Source organism: Aphelocoma coerulescens, chromosome 1 (assembly GCF_041296385.1).
Source record: "Aphelocoma coerulescens isolate FSJ_1873_10779 chromosome 1, UR_Acoe_1.0, whole genome shotgun sequence".
NCBI lineage: Eukaryota > Metazoa > Chordata > Aves > Passeriformes > Corvidae > Aphelocoma > Aphelocoma coerulescens.
In genome coordinates this window covers 116,043,007-116,063,967 of record NC_091013.1, presented here as the reverse complement: position 1 = coordinate 116,063,967, position 20,961 = coordinate 116,043,007, and the positions used below count along the sequence as shown (strand labels likewise).

The window sequence follows — 20,961 nt, the reverse complement described above, 5'->3', positions numbered from 1 at the left end:
TTATGTAAAGCACTCAATTTCAATTAGTCCAAATATGGAGCATTTTTTGCAATCCTGTAATATTTTTAAAAGAATATGAAAACAAAAAATGATGGCAAGAGCACCGTTGTGTGTTTGAGAGTAGAAAAGTTAAAGCACTGGCTGTGGTCAACCCTGTATATTACAAAACCTTTTCTGATTGTCATAAACATAGGTATTAGTTTTCCAAAAGAATTTGTAGCTGTTCTGTTGAATAATGGGCTACATGTGGGTCAGCACAGCGTAGGTTTGGAGTTGGGTGTGAATTAGCCTGTGGTTCCTGTCCACTTTTCAATAGGTGTGTAGAACATGGATTTGTTCATGGGCAGTGATCTGCAAGTGTTGATTACTCAGGCTTTCAGTATGGCCCAGAGTATTTATTTCAAATTTAAGCAGAAAGTAATGATTGGGGTTAACCAACTGGTCTCTATCACAGTGCTCCTGCTTGCACTGCAGAATGGGAGAATGGACTCAGAAGAGACACCTTTTCTTCTTTTAATTTTTTTTAACTAATTTGTGTTGTGTTCAGTCTGTTTATTGGTGGCATGTGAACTGTTTCATCTCCATGTAGGAGGTCAGAGATACCCAGAATAGCTGCTTATTGAATTCCACTTCCAGACTGGGGACCTCTCCAGCACTCTGCCCTTACCTATTATTTGGCAGAATAATGATTTGAAGCTTCATGTTGTAAATGCAGTGGCTGGTCAAGATATGAACAGGTGATGTGATACCTATTTAGGTGGAGTTAAAACTGTATTTCCACCTCCAAAATACAGTAATTAATAGTAATAATGGTTGAGTTCTCGTGAACACTCTGGTTTGGTCTGTGACGTGGTCGACTGGTTTTTATCTCAGACTCTGGTATCACACATCTGACTGTGCTTTTTCCAAACTGCAGCTCAGCATCACCACTGCTTTGATCAGTGCAGGAGAAAAGTTCCCCTCCCCTTAGTTGTGCTCTGGAGAGGCCCTGGAGCATGGTGTTATTTGGTATATTTCCTGAGCAAACTGTGTTCCCTAAAACCTGTTGGACAGGCTGGGTTGCTGCATCAGTCTCTTGCTGCTCTTCGCTGTCTCTGTGGTATACCCTTCTGTATGCACAATTTACAGGGTAAGATGGATCTCATTCCCCTTTTTCTTCTTGTGAATTCATTAAAATGTAGATTAATAAAATAAGGCATTAATAAAAGTTAGCAGAGTTTGGAAAGTTGGGTGCTAACTCACTGAAGTGACCTCTTTGTGCAAAAATTTTTGAGTTATTTTTGTTTTCCTGAAGTCAGAGTTACTGTTGGATTTTTCAATTGACCATCCTTTGACATTGTCCTGTATTGTTAGATAATCTTTGCAAATCAGTTTAGATTTTTTTTTCAGTATAGTTCACATGTCTCATGGCCAGGCAAGCACATAAGAATGTGTGTTGCTAGTTTGGAGGTAAGGGTAAGCTGGTCTTTATACAGAGTGAAGTTTTTCCACAGAAAAGAACTTTTTTAAATGGAAGAAGAATCGGGGGTTTTTTTCATTGTAGCTGTTGTAAATTAGGGCAAACATTAAACCAATTTTAATGTCCTTTTAAGCTGATTCTCAAAAGTACAGTGAATTTTCTGCTCTTTTTGGCTTGGGATACTAACAAGTTAGACAATCTCTGTGTAACTTTAATTAAGTTTTTCTCTGCCTGACCACACAATGTGAACTGCTCTTCTGAAGCAATTAGTAAAGAAAAATTGGAATGACTGTGGGGAAGCAGAGGCTTGCATCGTTTACCTTTCTAAAAAGTTTGAATCAAGGATAACTTTTTTTTTCTTTTATGGAAGTGGTTATGCTGGATTTGCTCTCTTTTAGCTTATAAAAGTTTAAAGGATAGAGAGTCGTTTATTCTTTCCAGTACTAGCTGGAGTTTTTACTAAATATTAACTAGCTGGGATTCAATTAGCATAGCTAAACTGTAAAAATGCTCTTGGTTGCTGTCGGTTGGTTAAAGAGTCTTGTTGGAAGTGGGTGCTACAAGCACATGAGGAATGATGGGGAGAAGGGGTAAAGACGTAGCACAAAGCATCAGGAAGGTGTGGAAACCATGAAGAGCAAAGATGATGTGAACCTAAAAGTGATTGAATCCTAGAAGTCGTGAGATGTGCTGGTGAGCCGTATAAAGTCAAAGGAGTTGATTCCATTGATTGTTGCATTAAACTGCACTTTTAGCATTTCACATAGAGGCAGGATGTAGCAGAGGGTTTTGCAAGTCCTTGTGACCACTGCATTATTAATCTCACAGCAGTTTCCTTTGTCGTGAGGAAGATGTAAATGAATTTGTTAATTCTAAACTACAGTGAAATACTGTGTTAGGAACCGTCTGTGGTTAGTGAGGAGGTTGCAATGATAAGTGGAAGAGGGATGGTTGTTAGATTGCATAATCCCCATTAGAGTTGTTTAAAAAAGAAAGCCTAAACTAAACAACCTTTCAGATTTTTTAAAACCTACCAAATGGTCTCAGATGCCTCTACTCAGAAAACCTCATTCTCCTCATATCCTTAAAGCAATATTTCACGAAATACAAGGATATCAGAGTGCTCTGACCTGTAAACTGAGGTTAATTTTGCCCTCTGTGGGAGGTCTGGCACTTGGTGAAGACTCAAGTTTCCAGGCCTTGAGCCAAGGAAAGTGGAACTCATGAGCTCAGTCTGTGGAGTACATGTTTGTGAGGGACAAAATGTGTAGGTCACGTTATTCCTCCATCACCCTGGCTAGTTGGCTCAGAGGTAATTTTTGCCTCAAAGGCTTTTGGTCCTTTAATCCCAACAGTTGGAAGTGGTAAAGGAGGAGCACAGAAGACAAAACCATGATAAATTTGACAAAGTCTCTGGAAGACAATTACTGTGGACAGTAATTGCAGCACAGAAGATGGGTGAGGAGAGTTGGGCTAAGTCTCCAGTTATTGCATCCCTCAGTTTTCAGTTTCTCTGGGATGGTTGAAGGTTTCTTTGCCTTGAAGAAGCAAAGTGAAGTGGACCAAGCAACTGCGAAGTAGGGTGTTTGCTACTTAGTGTAGAAAAACCTCTTACTTAGGTAAGATGGAAACTTTTGGGTGGAATAGTCCTGTGGAGACTGGTAGGTATGAAAGTGAAAACTTCCTGTTTACTCTTGGCCTTTGCACTCCTTAATGATGTTAAAAGCCAGCCTTTAACTGATGAAATAAGCCCTAAAAATAAAACCATGGAGCAGTGGGGGTGCACTTCACCTCATTTCTCATTGCTGAAAGTCTGCATGAGAGAGATGATGATTTCGTGTAGTAGGTGACAAATACAACACAGATTTGCCCCATTATCTTTCTCTTCTATAATGTAAAATTCATTCACTCACACATATATTGCCTGTCACTAAAAAGCAATGATTTGGCTTCAAAATTGAGAATGGACTTCCAGCAGTGCATACCTGCAATCTTCTCAAGATTACCAGTGGTGGTAATGGGTAGTATCTTGTGCACGTGACTGAGGACAAAACTTTGACAGGTGTTTTGCTTTCCCCCTGCCCCAAAGACTGATGACCCAGATCTGTTCTATTGACTGCTTGCCATTCATCTATCTTCCAGTAGATTTTTCTTTTTTTTTGTAACATCCAGTAACAATAAGTGGATGTTGCAAATAGTGTTGTGCAGAACAATAGTGCCTGTGAAACTGTACAGCTTGTTCTGGAGTTCGGCAAGGAGGAGCCTTAGTACTTTGCTGAACGTGGCTGAAGAGGCAAAAATCAAAATTGTACTTACTCTGAATGTTTTGATGAAATAATCCTGGTTAAGACACTGATACCCCAGTTCAACAAAGTATTTTAAGATCCTGTCTTCTTCCTTCTGTTATGAACCTGGGAGATTTGGATGTGAGAAAGAACTCTGAATCCCACAACTGCAAGGATTTTCTAAGTGTAGGTAGAAAAAGGGGAGGGGGTGATTTCAAAAGCAGATGCTCAAAATATATGTTTCACACCCTGCTAAGAGCCAGGTACTAGGAATAATTTAGTGAGATCATTGCAAGCAATTTAATTCAGAAGGGAGGTAGCCCTAAGGAGAAAGAAATTTCAGTCCATTTACGGTTCTACTATGTTATACATTATTGGGTTCTGTGAGGGAATGTTTTTTTAAATTATTATTTTTTTTTAAGTCTAATAAACCTGTTGCTATACATTTAATTGATGTGTATTAGTATTAGCAATTAGTATTTACCACCTTGGTACTGTCAGCAAATCCTGTCCTTTTATTTTGCTCGGATAGAAATACATCTGATAAAACCCTTCAGGTTTATATAACTCTGGTTAATAGGTTTGTTTCGGAGCTTGTAATTCTCCTGTGTGTTGCTTGTCAGAGGCAGGCTTGTGGTGATAACAAAACACAGCCCTTAATTTGTCTGATGGATTGTTGTGTGTTGTGGTTTTGATTCAGTCAGTAGCAGCAACATTCATCTTTCCCTATAGATGCCTTTGGCAGAAAATCAAGAGTAAACGAGCGAAAATCAATCACTGAATTCCAAGCAGTAGTCTCATCAGGTAATTCCTGAGGAATAGTGAAGGGGAGTGGGGAAGCTGCTGCTCCTGCATTTGTTGGTGTTCATTTGTTGATATTCTGGTGGATTTCTGGCCATGGGCATGCAGTGTTGTTCAGTTGCTGGTGCTCAGGTGGGCAGAGTCACTGCTGAGAGTGACCTGCTGGCACTTGAGAGAGGTATAAACTATGTGGGCAGCTCCACCCTTCTGGGTCAGCCAAAGACCGTCCAAAATTAGAAGGCTGTCCCAGGGAAGGAGCAGAATCATCCTGCCCCAATTCCCTGGGTGAACTGGGGAGGGTGGTCACTCTCAGGGCTGTGCTGTAGGAGAAATGCAGACCCCAAAGCATTTCTCTACCTGCCAGAGAGGGGTACCTACCCAGAGATGGGATGTGGTCCAAAGGCCAAAGAAAAGATCTTTGTGTTTCTGAAGAACAAAACTTTATATTTTAAGAGTAATTCTTAACAGATACGTGGTGCAAAATTGGGCTAAAAAAATTAAGTCAAAAATTAATTCATTGGATTGTTTTCTCCACTGAACTTTTTTTTTTAGTAGGGTTGTTCAGCTGTGATATGTATTCAGCTGAGCCAAACCCTTTTCTTTCCCTGCCACACCTGAAGCTACTTTCTTGCTTGAAGAGAGTAGAGGGATGCCCTGGCTTTGATTCTTCATTACATCTCAGAAGAGGCTAGGAGTGGCTTTCTTCAGGCTTAAGATGAAAAGCTGAGGGGAGACCTTACTGCTGTCCCCAGCTCTTGCACACCTGTGAGAAGCAGCACAGGCTCTGCTTGTCCCTGCTCCCTGGGAGGGGCAAGTCCTGGGCACCTGAATCCCTGAATGTTACAGAGGAAAACGGAAGGGCAGCAGGTGAGGACACTTCCCACAGGTATGGAGTAGGAAGGCTGGCTGCTGCCAGGTACTGGGGAAATATGGCAAGGAAGAGCTGGGAGTGATCCCAAGGCCCTTTTGCTGGTCTTGGTCTCGCAGCCTCTGGTGTTTTGGGTCAGGCTTGATGTGTGCTCTCTTCCTTCAGACTCAAAGAATAGGTTTTCCCAGATGTGGGAGATAATCAAGAATTACTACTCTAAAGGGCAAGGGGAAGGAAAAACATTCTTTCCAAGGTCACAGAGACTGTGTTTGCTTTTATTAAAATTGCCATTGACTCTTAATTGCCCTTATGGAACACTAGCTTTGAAATTTCCTGCAGAATCAAGTGTGTGTAAATCACTTTGTTCAACCAAACTTTTGACCTTTTCAAACATACATTGTGACGTCCCAGGACACTAAGTATTTCAGACTGCAGATTTAAATCACGGAGCTATCCCCTCTGGCTAAAAAATTGTTTTCTTTCATCTAAGTTGTATATGGCAACTACTCAGTTAGCCCTCAGTGTCTTTTTTCCAGCAAGTCTTTCATTTTTCCCATTTATGAATAGCACAGAAACCACTTGGCTGGCTAAGTTGGATTCCACCAGAAGGTTTTTCAAAGTGACTTTACGACAGTTGTTTCCAGATGAAGTACCTTAAAATAATTTTTTTTAAAGTTGTCAGTTAAGTATACAGTGGAAAAAAAATAAACAACAGGGTAATTTTAAGATGGTCAGAGAGGGGTAGACAGGAGCTACAAGACTCACACTGATCTAGATCAGCGGTTTTCAGCCTGTAGCCTGCAGATCTCTCTGGTGGCTCTCTCTGCGGGGTCTTTGACAAGCATCTGGGGAAATCAGGCAAGAATATGCTTGTGAAAGCAGGAGACTGCTGGGCTGGGGACATAATATCTGGAAGAGTGAGACACAAGGGGGAAAATTGGCATGCCATGTTTTGGGAGAGGCAGGTGTTGCATGCTGCAGAAGCAGGCTGGGCAGCAGTACCCTGCTGTGCAAATGAACTGTGCTCCTGGGGGCCTGAGAAGCTCTGTGGTCTTCCTCCACCTTTTGGAAAATGTATAGGGCTCTCTACTTTCTGCCTTATTGTATGGTACAAATAGGCTTGGAGGGATTGCCATCCTGTTGGCGTACACTTGAAACAATGCAAACAGTGTGTTCTTTATGGGTGCACTGGAATGAGGCGTTCAAGGTAGGAGGTTTCCTCCTGCTTCAGGCCTTCCAAATCACCAACACAGTTTTATAACCACTGCCACTTGGGCAAGTTACACAAGATGTCTGTCATGTAAGATGTCAGAACATGTTCCCCTCTGCTCCTTGAGTTAGTCCCCCTTTAACTTTTTATATCTTTTTCACAATAGAAGAAATATCTACAAGCACCTACTTTTGACAAATTTAACGTAACTCATGTTGACATCCTCTCTTGTTGCTGTCAAAATCTTTTGTGAAACTGATTTAAGGCTTTATAGGGAATTGAATAGCTTCCTGTGAGGACAGGAAAGAAGGAATCTCCTAGTATTTGAAATATGTGACAGAATGCACACTGGGTTCTTTGTATAATCAGGCTTTCATCTGCATCCTCACATGAGCTGAAAATAATTTTTTGCAAAGAGTTTTTAAGGCAAGTTCTGAACTGACATATTCTTATGATCAGAAATGAAACAAGTCTCTAGTGACACTTTCAGAAGATTTTTTGTGGCACAGCCTGCTTCTAAATTTGTTTCATAAGACTTACAGCTGAGTTGCTGGTGCTGCACAGGAACATGGGTTTTCATTTTTTAAATGTCTTGCTGTTGCATGGGAGTATTCAGAATGAATATGGTTCTATGTGCTCTAAAAGGAAATGCATTAGGACTAAAAGGTCTGCATATTTTTTTATAGTATGCTGAGCAGCAAATTCTTTACCAAAGGTCAGACAGAGATCCTGAAGTTGCCTTGTCTGTGGAGGAAAGGTTGGTTCTGGTTGAAAATAGAGTTCACTGATGAAAGTCTTGGTAGAGTGAAGCCTGCAGGAGAGCAGAGCTGTGTCTTGGGAGATACTGGCACAGGCTGAGGCTCTGCAGCTGAAGCAGGGGTGGAGCCAGTGCTCCTCAGGATTGGGTTTGTGCACAATTCTCCAAAGGGCAAATGGCTTGGAGTCTTGCTCAGACTTCAGATTGATCAATTGGAGCGTAAAATTCTCTCAGAAGACAAACAGAGAGCAAAAAGAATTGGGAGAAGTTATAAAGGTTGCCACATAGGCAAAAAAGTAGCTTCTGAATACATTTTCTTGCCTGACCTTTTGTAATAAATAATGGTTGGGGGGATCTGTGGCTTCAATCAGTGTAAATATAGAACCCAGTCATGCTGGGCTCTCCTTGTCATACCTGCTGTAAAATGTACCTCTTCATCCCATATCTGGATGCTTTGGGTTTCAGAACTGCTGTGTTCACGTGAAAAATTCAAAGGCAAAGTTGGGTATGGGAGACAAATGGAAAGACATGGCCCAGGTTTCTTTTGGAGCATTGGTTCTCCCCCCTGCATATGACACAAAAATATCAACCATGAAATTAAAGACACTTGGTCAAAGCTAATTCTTGTCAAGCTGCTTATTCAAAGTCCTGCCTTGGTTTTGGTGGAAGTGAGTGTTTGGCATCTTGCAATACCCATTTGTATGTTCACTTCAAGCATGTATCATTACATTTGATCTGTTCAAGAAGCCATGAAACTTTTTTTCTTTTTGAGAAATGTTACCATTCTGCTTGTGTTTTTGAAAGAAATTTCATCTGGATTCAGGACACTTGTGGGACAACTTTTATTTTTGAGGTTGTCCAAAGTATAGAGGAGCTGCTGGAGTTTGTAAAAGCTTAATAGTGATTATTTAAAGCAGGAAAGGTTACTCAGTAAGGTTAATTCTGAATAAGAGCATGATCAGGTCTTACATTCTTAAGACTTATTTTTAGTATGACTATGGCTGATGCTGAGTAAATATACTGCACTGCAGAACCCAACAGATCCTTCCCCTCTCATTTTTAGGACCTCTGGAGTTTTAGAAAATATTTTCTAATGTAGAAGAGAATTTTCTGTGGAAAATAATGATTTTTTTTTTTTCCTGCCCCTTTTCCCACTGTGTTTTGGTTTTTTCACTCAGAAATATTTATGTTTCTTTGGAGGGTTGTGAATCCTCAGGTCAGCCATTTCAACAAATGGAGTGTGTGATGTTTAGCAGCTACCACTGCTGGTATCTCTGGAAGCCAAACTGGTGCTATAGAAGACTAAATGTAGGCATCTAGCTTGGCAAGCTGGGAGATGTGCTATTTATACAAGACTTTCCTGTTTCCTCTGTGACTTAATATACTTGGCCCACAAACCCTGTATTGAGATTCTGCTGTAGCCTTCATCAGAGATGACAGTGAATTTAATCCCAATACAAACTGAATTTTCAAGTTCTCACAAAGTCTAAATTCCTATATTAATGTATTTTGGCATTAGCCTAAAGGTACCTGATAGTGTAAAACATGCCTATAAATGACTGTTTATATCTCTCTTTTAATGTTTATGAATATGAATAATTTCATATTTAGTTCACTTGTACTCTGTGTATATTCTTTACTTGTGATTTTAAATAGCATTAAGTTCCCTCTTCAAAATAAAATTAATATTGAAGGAAGAATCTTGGCCTCTAAAATCTTGACAGAAAAGAGATTCTATTTTTAGATTGGTGAATCCACTTCTTTTTCATATTCTTCTCTATCTTTTGCGAGAATGTATACTCAGAATCCATGCAAAGATTTGAAGTTACAGTTACTCAGTGGCACTCAAATGTTTCACTTCCCATAGTAAATGTGGTTTTTATTTCTCACTTAAATTATTTGTTCTCACCTCTAGAGCTGTAGCAACTTCTCAACAAATTGAACTGATGGGAGAAGGTTCAAAGAGCTTTTAGAAGCTACTAAGCTATTTTTATATATTGCAATGCTTTTATGTTAGAAACCAAAATCTTAGCCAACACCTTTTTGTTGTTGTTGTTGCTTTTGCCCAAGAGGCTCTTCTGGAATGAGTATGACAATCTTCCAGACAGCTGAATGGTTGATTCCAGCCTTTCACTGTGTTAGCAGATATGGGGCAGACTTTGAAAGGGTTTCTTCACAGTTTACATGGAGGCTGAGGCAGAAGGGAGTTTAAGTCTAGTCTGAGCATCTACTTTGTCTTAAGGTGAAGAGTGGAAAAGCTGACAGTGACTGATTTTTGTAAGAATTCTTTAACAGGCGGAAAAATAGGGGGAAAAGAGAGAAGCACTTGAAAGAAAGGTGAGTATTTGTGATGTCTCCTAGTTTTAGGAAAGAAGAAAAACTGCTTCTTCAGAAAATTGAAAGTGACAGGCTCTGAACTTAGTATTATCAGAGCAGTGAAGGATCAGGATCACAGTTCCTCTGTGGTGATTCTTTCTTTTTTTAGTTTTTGCATTCGCTGTTTTTTGCCGCTAAATTTGCGGAGATTGAAGACTAATGAACAGCTAGGTCTACCAATCCCTTGTCACATTTCTAGTCTTCCCATTCTGGTATTCCCTCCAGCATTCCAACAGTCTTCATTCTTACCCATTCTCCATTCAGTCTGTTTCCTTACTACCCTGTGGTTCACAAAAGCATCCCCTGTTATATACTTTCTTTTTTGCCACGTTTTGTTTCTCCTCATCCTGTTTCTTAACAGTATGGGATATTGGGTAAAAGTTTAAATTTCAATTCAATATTTTAATGAGCATTAGTACAGTACATTTTCTCCAGTTTTAATATACAGGCCTGCTTTAGTAGGATATAACATCTTCTAAACAGGATGATTATTTCTGTCACTGCAAATGTTGCCTTGCAGTGACACTTGGCAATAGTAATTCCCTTGTCTGGTAGAAAATAAATGATGGAAGCTGGTTAAGGCAACATCTACTTTTTTGCTTGTAGTTTAAGTTGGGTTTTTTGGTAAAAGGTGGTATCCATATCATTTGTCACACAAACTTGTATTTACCAGAAGAAGGAGGAAAATAATGCTGAGTGCAATCTGCAGTTTGTGCTAACCTGTGGAGGGAAACAGTATTTTATATCATCTACAGCTAGTGCTAAGCTTTGTTCTCATACCAGCAATTTATTGTGTGTCGTTGCTGATATTGATGATCCTTGTTCCAGGCAGACGCGTCGGAAGCCAGAAGCACCCGCAGTCACGTATGCAACATATCGGGGTTCTGCAAGGATCAGGCAGCTCCTGAAGAATCAATCAGAAATTGGGAAAGGAGAGAAAAGTCCTGAGAACAGAAATGCTTCAGCAGTCAAAGAAAATGGAGAAGTCCAAACAACTCTGTCTGTGAAATCAGGATGCCTGATAGAAGAAAATGGAAGAGATGAGGGTAAAGATCACCAAGATGGTGGCATATTGAGTTCTTCTGCAGTTAGAGTGGGAAGCAAACAGTCTGGTAAAGCTCAGCATTGCTCGGGCCAAAGTAAACGTGAAAGAGCTGCAAAGGCCACAGCTTTATCCACTGAATCATGTCATGAGTTAGACTTAAGAAATACAGCTGCTTTAACTGCAACAACAGTTAAAAGGACGTATTCACTAGATTCATTATTGCCATTTAGTAGTAGAAACAGTGGGATCCTGACCAATTCCACTTCCCAGAGTACTCATTCCCTTAAAGTCAGTTCTGCAAACAATTTGGCTGGAAAAGAAGGTGGACTGCTGGGAGAAGCAGGAACTCCGTTTCAGACAGACAGAAATGGCACTTCTTACTTCGATAAAGAAAATTATTGTAGTAAAGCAGCTAATAAGGAGTCTCCAAAAGAAATACAGGATGATTGTTCAGATTCATCCAAATCAAAAAGCGAGACAGTTAGTGAAGAACTGCCGGTGGGGAAAGGAGAATTTTGCTGTAATCATCAAGTGGATAATCACTCAGAGCAAATATTGGATGTCCAGAGGCTTCATTTCAGTACCAGTACATTTCAGCAGCAAGGAGATCAGCACACCAGGAGTGCCAATAAAGGTGGTGATCCAAGAAATGGTGACACAGAGAAAATTGTGACAGCTGTGGAAAGAGAGCAAAGTCCACAGAACTTTCCTGCTACTGTTCTGTTTCCTTTTAATGAACAAATACCTACTTCACTCAGCATGCAGTCCAAAGGAGGAAAGTGCACAGCCACAGGCAGTTCAACCACTTCAGTGTCATCTATTGGACATGATGAAAATACAGTCATCAGCAGGGGAACTTCTAATGAAGAACTGAGTGAGTTAGGGAAAGCAACACACGTACAAAATGGCCACAAGCTAATCCATGTGGAGAATTCTAAGGATACTGCCATGCAGCAGGCTGGTTTTCCTTGTCTAGAAATGGAGGGTGAGGAAACGATGGAGGATTTGCCTGAGGTTGCAGTGGAAAAGGGAAACCTTGCCAGTGTGTCGCTGTGTGCACATGGGTGTCAAAGTGTGAAAACTAATTTTGATGAGCTGACAGTGCCTCTAACCCATGAGTCTACCTCTGTGTCTGTGATGGTTTCCCATTCTGCTGTGGGATCTGAAGGAAAGCCTTTGACCAACCATTCTGCTTTCACCTGTCAAAAAGACGATGTAGACTTGATTTCTGAATCTCTGCCTGTTTCTGAAAATAGCTGTATTAATTTTTCTTCCAAGAAGGAAAAGAGCAATAAACTTAGGCTATCACCCACAGTAATGGATTCTTCATCTGACAAACAAGGAAAAAATGGCCAGATTGCTGCTTCTGAGCAGGACAGGTTTAATCTTCCAGCTGCAGAGTTTAGGAGAATAATCCCTGTGGACAGGACAACCGAGGGGCCACCTTGCTCGGGAGACCTGAGAACTTTGTGCCCAGCAAGTTCTCTGGAACCTGAGATTACTCCTTCTATGCTTGATAGCTCTGCTGATGGTGTAGATGCAGGGGCTGTTTGCATCCCCAGGCCCACTTCTCCTCCTCTGGTATCCAGAGAAGCCTCCAACCTTCCTGTTTCTGCTTTGGAGATGTCTGGCACTGCTCAGGGGAACAGTAATTCTTACAGTCACAGAGCCAGTGATGGGGCAGATGAGGCCTTCTCCATACAACAGGCTGACAGCAGTGTCCTGGCAGAGGCAATGCCACCACCCCTCTGTCCTTTGACATCTTTGGAAACTGCATCTGAGTCAGCCAGTTCTGAGAGTGTGTGCAGGGATGCTGTGGGGCAGGTGATTCTTGGTGCTTCTGCTGTCTTGGAAGCCCCTTCTGGCCAGGAAGCTGCTGCACCTGCCCAGGCAAACAAGCTCTGTTCTGGGGAAGGATGGGGAGATACTGATGTGAAGGGACAAGAACATTCTTCTGTCCCAGATGGTGCCGATTTGTTGAAGAAAGCTGAAGAAATAGTGGACTCGGTTTTACACTTGGCTACAGAAGAAATAATAGCAAAAGAAGGCTTTGGTGTCTGCCAGCTTTGTGGGAGCAAGGATAGTTTAATAAATATGGGTATTGCAAATTATCAGAAGGCTGAAAGTGTACAGCTGGCAGCAGGAGAAATCCAGTCAGCTGTGACATCATTAGAAGATTTTAATGAGACCGGTGGAGGAGGCTCATCTTCGTTTACAGGAAATGAAAAAGTGGATACAAATAATCAAGACAAAAAGATACTCTCTTTGATCTATGACAAAATTGACCTACATAGGGCACTAGCACTAAAAGCAAAAGAAACAGTTGATGAGGTCATTAACTCAGCCATACAAAAGCTGGCATCCAGTCAGCAGCAAGGCACTGAGAGGAAAAGGCCTTCTGGAAAGATTCAGCCTAAACCTGAGGCTGAAATGCCAAAGACTTTAAATCTGGATATGAGATTTCCTGCCAATACACAGGAACCAACAGAGATGGATGCAACTCAGACTGTAAGTGTAAACTGTGAAAAGGCAGATTGCTCAGGTCCTCCTTTACTTCCAAATTGTAGGGAAAATGGCATAGATCAGCCCCAAAGTGATGAAAAGATAGCAAATAATGCAATTACTTGTCAAACAAATGGATTTCTGCCCTCTGGCAGTTTAGCAAGTCCAGAATCAGATTTTCTGACTCCAGCAAAAGAGAGGCACAATGGAAAGGTGTGTGACCATCTGGCTGCAGCAGAAATGTGTGGCAAAATATCAACAATGAGTAGAAAATCTGATGGAACTTTACATTTTATTGGTAGAGATGCTACTGCGAATGAAGAAATGCTTTTGTCATTGCAGTTAAAAGGTTCATGCAATAATACAAATATGCCAGAGTGCACACTGCTGCCAGCTGTAAATGTTAATTTTTCATCTTTAATGCCTGGTGAAGAATGTATTGGCCTGCAGAGTGAATCCAAAGATAAAAGCAGCCCTCAGATGTCTCTGGAAAGCAGTGCAGAGGACAGTCTGTACAAACACTGTGGGAAAGAGGCTGCAGAGGAAGTACCTGTACAAGTAAAAGCAACCTTACCAAATTCAAAGGCAATGGAGAGTGAAGAGGAACTAGCAGAAGGGGCAAGGGAGAGAGCAGAGGTTAATACTGGATTAGATGCACAGTCCGTGGTACCTGAATTGTCTGTTCCCAAAGAGGGCAGTGAAGGGAAACACTACTTCAACACAGTCTTTGCCCAAAATAATGAGAATCTGAAGCAGGCACAAATGAAGGATCAAGACACGGAGAGAAATGATCAGCTTGAAGAAAATGGCCTGAACTGCAGCAATGACATGAAGGAACCAACAGAACTTTTGGCCTCTTCTCCACTGATTGAACAGTGGGAAAACAATTCTTTTACTATCATTTATGAAGGTGCACTTCAAACTGAGAATAAATCTGTCTCAACTGATGAGATGCAAACTGATTCTCTTTCTCCTTCTGATTTGCCTTCAGATAATACAGATCACCTGAGGTGTGACAGAGCAAGGAATAAGCAGGAGTCAGGCTGTCTTTATGGGCAGGACAGCAAGGTGAATGAGGCAGCAGAGAGCCGAGGCTCGGAGTCATTCCTGAGCGTGGAGGCCAAGCGCTACAGAGTTTATCCTTTCTCTCTGTCTCCCATCTACGAGGACGACAGCTCCCAGGAAGATCTGCTGTCCACGGATGTGTCTCCAGAAAGCCGTCCTGGGGCAGTCTCCAGAGAGAGCTCTGACCATGCTTCTGTGCTTTCCCTCCTCCAGTCGGTGTCTGAGCGCTTGCAGTTCACTGCTCGCTTCAGCACAGAGGAGGAGGATGAGGAGGATGGAGTGGAGGAAGAAGAGGAAGAATCATCTTATGAGGAAAAGATTCTTGATGTTGAGAGAGAAGAGAACTGCCTTTCCAGTCAGTGCAGAGGGAAATTTAAAGCAACCCCTCAATCAAATGACCAAAGTAGATGCTCTTTTACTGAACAATCATTTCTTCTCTCAAAAGAACAGTCTGACTCACTGGAGCAACCAGAACAGTTTCCAGATGTGGCTTCTTGCAGTCAAACACCTTGTAAACCAGTTCCAGAGAAAGCTGATGCTGCTGTAACACAGCCTCCTACAAGTGTGTACTATCAGTATTTGAAATCTGCCAGGAAAGGTCCTTCTGAAAAGGGGATCAGGTTTGGAAGCATTCTCCAGGATATGCTGCAGCCAAAGATTCACTGGTTTCAAGACAACACCGTGCCAAAACTGGGAGAATTGTCAGCGGTAAGATGTCATGTCACATGATATTTATAATCAAAGTGATTAGCCCAGATTCAAAGTTGCTGCCTCCCTGTTCTCCTTGCTACCTTTTAATTAAGATTTTATCATAAAGGTAATCAAAAGTTTTTATCAGAAGTTATTAGGCTTTTTAATGTCATAGTTTAAAAAAAAAAGTCTTCTGATTAAATAATTTTAAAAAGATAACTCTTGGTTCAGCACGCAGGTGAAAGGGATTTAACTGTGAAACAGAATATGTGAACAGAAGGTAAAACAGAGAAACATGCATAATAGCAAGTTTTATAATAGCACAGGACAGACTTCTCCATGTTAAGGACATTTCAACCTGAAGATGATGGAATTGCCTTTTATATGAAAATTGTTCTTTTATTTCTTTCACTTCTGAGATTATTTAATAGACCTGTCTTGTCCAAAAAAAAGATACAAATACTGGTTTACTGGGCTCTTTGATTGTTTCATCACAGTGTCTTCTACAAACTCTAGCTCAGTTAACAACTAAATAACATAGCTGCTCCCATAGATTAATATATCTTTTTTTAGTTTGCTTACAGCAATGGCAAATGAGGTATGGAAACAGTTCTTCCTATGTTTAGAATTTGAAAGTGCCACACAGACCAAATGTGTAACTGAAGAAATCTTTCCACGATGTTGGGAATACTCCAGTCCGTGTTAGAGGGATCTTTTTCTTTTTCCTCTATTAAGAAATGCAGTTTATTGTTTGCTGGGAAAGGGGAATACATTTGTAAAGGTTATAGCTTCCATAGCAGCTCTTCCTTTCTGGCACATGCTGCTTTCTGCTGATTGACTTAAACCATTTACACCAACTCTGAATGGTGGTGAAACAAATCTTGGTTTTTGCTACTAATGACACTTGTGTGCATGTACAGGAATAGTGGACCCAGAATAATTTGCCTGTGCTTTGTGCCACTGTTGTAGGTGTTAATAGTTGTTTGCCATGTCCTTTTACTTTCAGAACCTCATTGACAGGGCAAGTCTCAAATACAACCCAAGACCAGGGAAGGTAAGCAGAGTTTGTGTCACATAAGTCAATATGATACGTGGAATAATTTGTTGTACTGTCATTTTTGAATGGAAAGCATCTGAAGTTGTTAGTCTAATCTTATGTATTTTTGTGTATTATTAGCATATGCTTGCCCTCTAATAATGAGAATATATTATTTAAAATCCTGTCACTAGCAATTTTGCTGTCTTTCTCAGCAATTGTTTTCATTCAGTAGAGTGTTTCATAAAAGAAGAAACTGTGTAGTCTCTCAGTTGAGTGGGCACAAGCTGCAAGCAAAAAATAACTGTCTGTGCTCTGTGTTGAAATGGGCCCTCATTTGCATGCATTGTGTATTGTTTCAGATTATTATTTATGATACTTGTGGCAACAAAAGTAAACAAGAAGTTCATTCTGATGTGCTAGATGCCTCATCGTGGATCTTTCCCATTGGAACAATACTTAGGATAATCAGAGGATGGTAAGAAATCTAGGTCATACTTAAATAGAGTCTTTCCAATAGACTGCATGTACATCCCTCTTGTATTTTTATTTATTTTTGACACATGTCTGATCTGCAGGAGTGTCATTTTCTTTCTTTACAATTAGACAGATACCATCTAAAAAAGCATGAAACAAGGCTTTAAAAAAAAAAAAAGTATTGTTCCCCTGGGAGAGAAAGTTCAAACAGAAAGTTTCTGATAGAGCCACAGGTAAGTTTAGAGTTCTTGCCTGAAGTGTTGCGCCAGTGCAGTCATAATCATGATTAGAGATGTGTATGACAAAAAAAGGGTGGATTTTTATGGTTCAGTTTCCTCATATGGTAGCTGTTGCAAAAGGACCATCAAAAGAACATTCTCAGCTGCTGCTTTTAATGTGGCATTTAAAGGAATGTGGATGCAGAAGGATAAATACAAGCACCTCTGAGTTTGCAAGTGTTTCTCAATTTGCTTTGGGAAGCTGGAGCTGGGTCTGTGTCAGTTGTTGCATTGGAATTTAGTTGGTGGAGCTTACAGGGAATGTTTGTGTCAGCCATGCGTGTCACATTTATGCAGTTTTGAGGCAGCCTTGTGCAGCTTTGCATACATTTCCTTCACATCCTAAGAAATGCTGAATGCCATTATTAATATGTTTTATACCTTTTGTAGTATCTGCCTGAACAGGACATGTTTTGATGTGACAATAAATACATTTGTCCTGGTAAGATAAGGGTGTTTATTCACATTGTGGTTTAGCTGTATTTTTATTTTATCTGTTGTCCTAGAGAAGAACTGTGTATTTTACTTTTCAATGCTAAAGTGAATGTGACTACTGAGGGACAGCATAAGAAAGATGTGATATTTGTCTTGATAAGAAGAGCTTTTTCCTGGGCTTTCCATCAGATGTGCTCTACCAGCAGCAACTCAGTTCATTTTATCGTTATTGCAGTTGGATTTTTTATGAGAAACCAAAGTTCCAGGGTCGAAAACATGTACTGGAGGAAGGAGAGGCTGTGCTGGATCATCTTTGGGATCTCCCAGGCACAAAACATCATCGAAGAAACCTCACAGTTGGTTCGATCAAACACGTAACAAAGGTATGGGCTTTCTTCACAACATTCTCACGTGCATGATTGGTTTGTTGGTCACCATGGTGTATTACTGGCAGTGGACAATGTGTGTGTAGGGTTTCTGACTGTACCTACATTTGCTATAACTCACTTTTTTCACCTTCTAGGTGGTAAATTCCGGGGCTTTTGCTCTGCTAAATTTCCTTCTTCCTGAGTTAATGAGCAGGTTGATTATGTTTCTTTGCCACCACCCATGACACAGTGACCTGTCCAGTTATTTTAAATTAAACAGAATCAGTTCACATTTTTGAAGAAGTTTTTATCTTAAGCTGTCTGCTGTGTCTGTATTGTCTCTGCTTCAGTAGCAGTTGGGTTTCCAATCCCACTTGTACAGCATAGCCTCCAAAAACTGCTGCCATTCCCTCTAACAGCTCCGTGCCACCTCTAGGGTTTCCACATGGACCAGTGGTACACCTACAGCATGTGGCTCTGCCTACAGCCATCAGTTTGGAAGGCTTTTTGTTGAAAAGATAAGAATCAAATGTCTAAAACTAAGTATAATGCATCCATTGTTACTCAGTGAATGAGGAATATATTTTCCAGATCTTGTGATTTAAGAAGACTTAGTGCTCTTGTTGTTCAGTGTAGCATTCCAGTTCCTCACAGGTCAATGGCCCTTACTGTGAGTGAATTATCATTTGTATCACAACAGGAAAGATTTTCAGTAAAGTGCTTTCTCTGTTCTCTGCTGGTATAGAGGTCGTTTTAAAATTGATAACCTTTTTGTCATCAGTATGGGGACGTAATGTCATCACACTTAGAAATGCTTTTTCATTCTCTTAAAAAACTTAGAAATTAATTAATCCAAAAGAGGCTGACTGAAAGCAAGAATAATGAAGTTAACGTTTATTTGAGCTAAACAAATTCAAAGCCTTTGACCCATATGTAATACGACTATTGATCAATAATGTGGAAGGCAACTAAATAAATAAAGGTATTCCACAATAACATGTGGAACTATGGTCTGAAACCAAGGGAACCTGGATGTGTCTTGGGTATGAAAGAAAATTCTTGGATAGAAAGATACTGAGTTTAGCTTCATCATGCTTGATAAAAATCTTTGCAGTACAGCTAAATAGGTTTGACCTTGGTTCCTCTTCCAGTCTGTGGTTCATTTATATAGAACACAGATGGAAAGCTTTGTTACTGTACACTAGTTCAGTAATCAACACTTTCCTTGTGTAAATTAAACCTCTAGCAGGCATGGTTGGTGAGGTTAGTGCACTCACTAAGCCAGGTTTTCTCCTCTAAACCTTGGTTCACGAAACAAGGCTTCAAACCTCCTTTTTTTAGGTTGTTTTTTAGCTGCTGTAGAACTACTTTTGGAAGGTAGTTTGCCAAAGTGTTACCTTACTTATTTATTTTTGTGGAAAATATAGGCGTTGTTTTTATTTGACAAATAGTGGATTCTTTTTCAGGCAGCTCATGTGTGTGATTCCCATGTTTTACTGCCATTCTCTTTTTCATAGGCTGTCAATGTCTTTTCTCCAGACTAGTTTGGCCATACTGGCTCTGTGTCCAGGCTGTTTGGCTTGTCTTCTAATTTTTCAAGCTTTTTTTATGGTGGTTGTTTAATGGCTGTTCAGTTGCTTTAAGTTGGCAGATTCGAACATTGGCTAAATATTTGAGAAGAAAACAGCTTGCCAAGAGGAAAAACAGATTTTTACTAAGGAAACTCGAGGAGGTACATTTAATTTTTTCTTTTAGTATCATATTGACCAAAGAACAGTCTGCCAGTAGCTTTGTGCTCTTGATTTGGCTTCAAGCCTTCCCAAAAAGCAGAGATTCTGCTAATTTGTGGTTAGCTTGTGGCCTGGCTACCTGTGGATATGCATTAGGTGTACCCATGTGTATTTAATTTCAAGAAAGTTGTGGGGAGGAGATTCCAAGGAAACAGATTGTGCAACCAGTAAAATGAAGACCTGTCTGAAATGATGTGGAGACTGAATTCCACTAAGGCCAAGTCAGTGTGAGCCAAGGCTGTCAAAGTCTGCCTGCACACAGAGGTTCAGTGCAGCTCCTGCAGCACTGTCGGTGTAGCCAGGTCAGTTCTCTGGCCTACTGTAAATACATTTGCTGACCTTTTTGCACGTGTTGTGCTTTATTCTATCTGTTTCTGGAAGCCCAGAGAGGGTGCTAAATGTTATGTTCCCAAAAACAAGAGCCAGGAAGAGTTCCTGACACCTCCATTCTGGAATACTCTTATAAACCACTATTTTGCAAGGTGACAAGGGATCTGAAACAGCAGTTTATAATCACTGTCTGCAGGATGGTTGGGCAGGAAATAACTGGATTCCTTGTGGAGTCTCCTTAAGCAAAGCTCTTTGTAATGGGTTCGTTCACAGTATTACGTGGAAGGGTGTGTTTCTTTTGTTTGTGTGGTTTGCCAGGTGAAAGGAAGTTCATAATTTAAGCAGGGACTACTTTGTCAGATGCCATAGGAAGACACCCAGCAGTTTCAGGTGGTTTCGTTTGCTGGCTGGTTTTTTTTTTACAGGACAGTAATCATTAATTTCCTTTGTATTATTTTACTTTACTACCAACTCTGTTGAGTTCTGTAGTTGGTTGGTGGTGATGGGTAGCAAGAGTGGTACAGTGCTGGAGCACTGGGAGTAAGAATTATGAATGGATAAAAAAGCCTGGAGGACCAACAGAGAGTAATATTAACAAAAAAAGCTCCAGAAGCAGATAGCATCCTAAAGACAAAACGTGTATCTAAAGTAAGATGGTGTCTAGACTGTATTACAAAGCAATCTTGAAAATACCAGAACTAATTAGGCCTGGCTTTTAATAGGCTCTTCTCTCATCCTTGTTTTGGCATTTCCCATAAGAAGCCAGACTTCAGTCATTCTTTGTCCTGTTGTTGACACAAAATCACCCCAGTTAAACAGGCTGATTTCATCACTTCAGTCACCACAGCTGGCAGGTCCGAGGAGAAGGCCTAGCAGTGCTGAATTTATTTAGCCCTGCTGGAGCTGTTAGGGCTGTAATCCTAGATCCAGAAGAAGGATAAACAACCAAGACCACCTTGAGGGAGTTGAAGGCTTTAGGTCCGTCACTTCTTCTGGAGCTCTTGGTCAGACTAGAAAAACGTCAGAGATGCCACTGAAGAGGAATATTTCATGCTAAAGGTTTAAGGCTTCTCTTCAGAAGGAGCCTTCACCTTTCTGCTGAGGGCCATGTTACTCTTTTGGAGGTGTCTGTAAGTGTTCCACGTGCTTTGGAAACATTCCAGCTCCCTAAAGACCACGAGGGAAGCAC

The 20,961-nt window shown here is 40.7% G+C and overlaps 1 protein-coding gene across 2 annotated transcripts in view; it reads left to right on the top strand.

The window, feature by feature from the left end:
* The window catches only part of CRYBG3 (crystallin beta-gamma domain containing 3), an 83,309-nt gene that overhangs the window by 27,634 nt on the left and 34,714 nt on the right, over nucleotides 1-20,961 (top strand). For both annotated transcript variants that reach the window (XM_069025566.1, XM_069025558.1), the window contains exons 4-7: nucleotides 10,585-15,076; nucleotides 16,065-16,112; nucleotides 16,457-16,572; nucleotides 17,520-17,667. In XM_069025566.1, coding sequence (XP_068881667.1) covers nucleotides 10,585-15,076; nucleotides 16,065-16,112; nucleotides 16,457-16,572; nucleotides 17,520-17,667 — 4,804 coding nt within the window. The remainder of the gene's footprint in view (nucleotides 1-10,584; nucleotides 15,077-16,064; nucleotides 16,113-16,456; nucleotides 16,573-17,519; nucleotides 17,668-20,961) is intronic.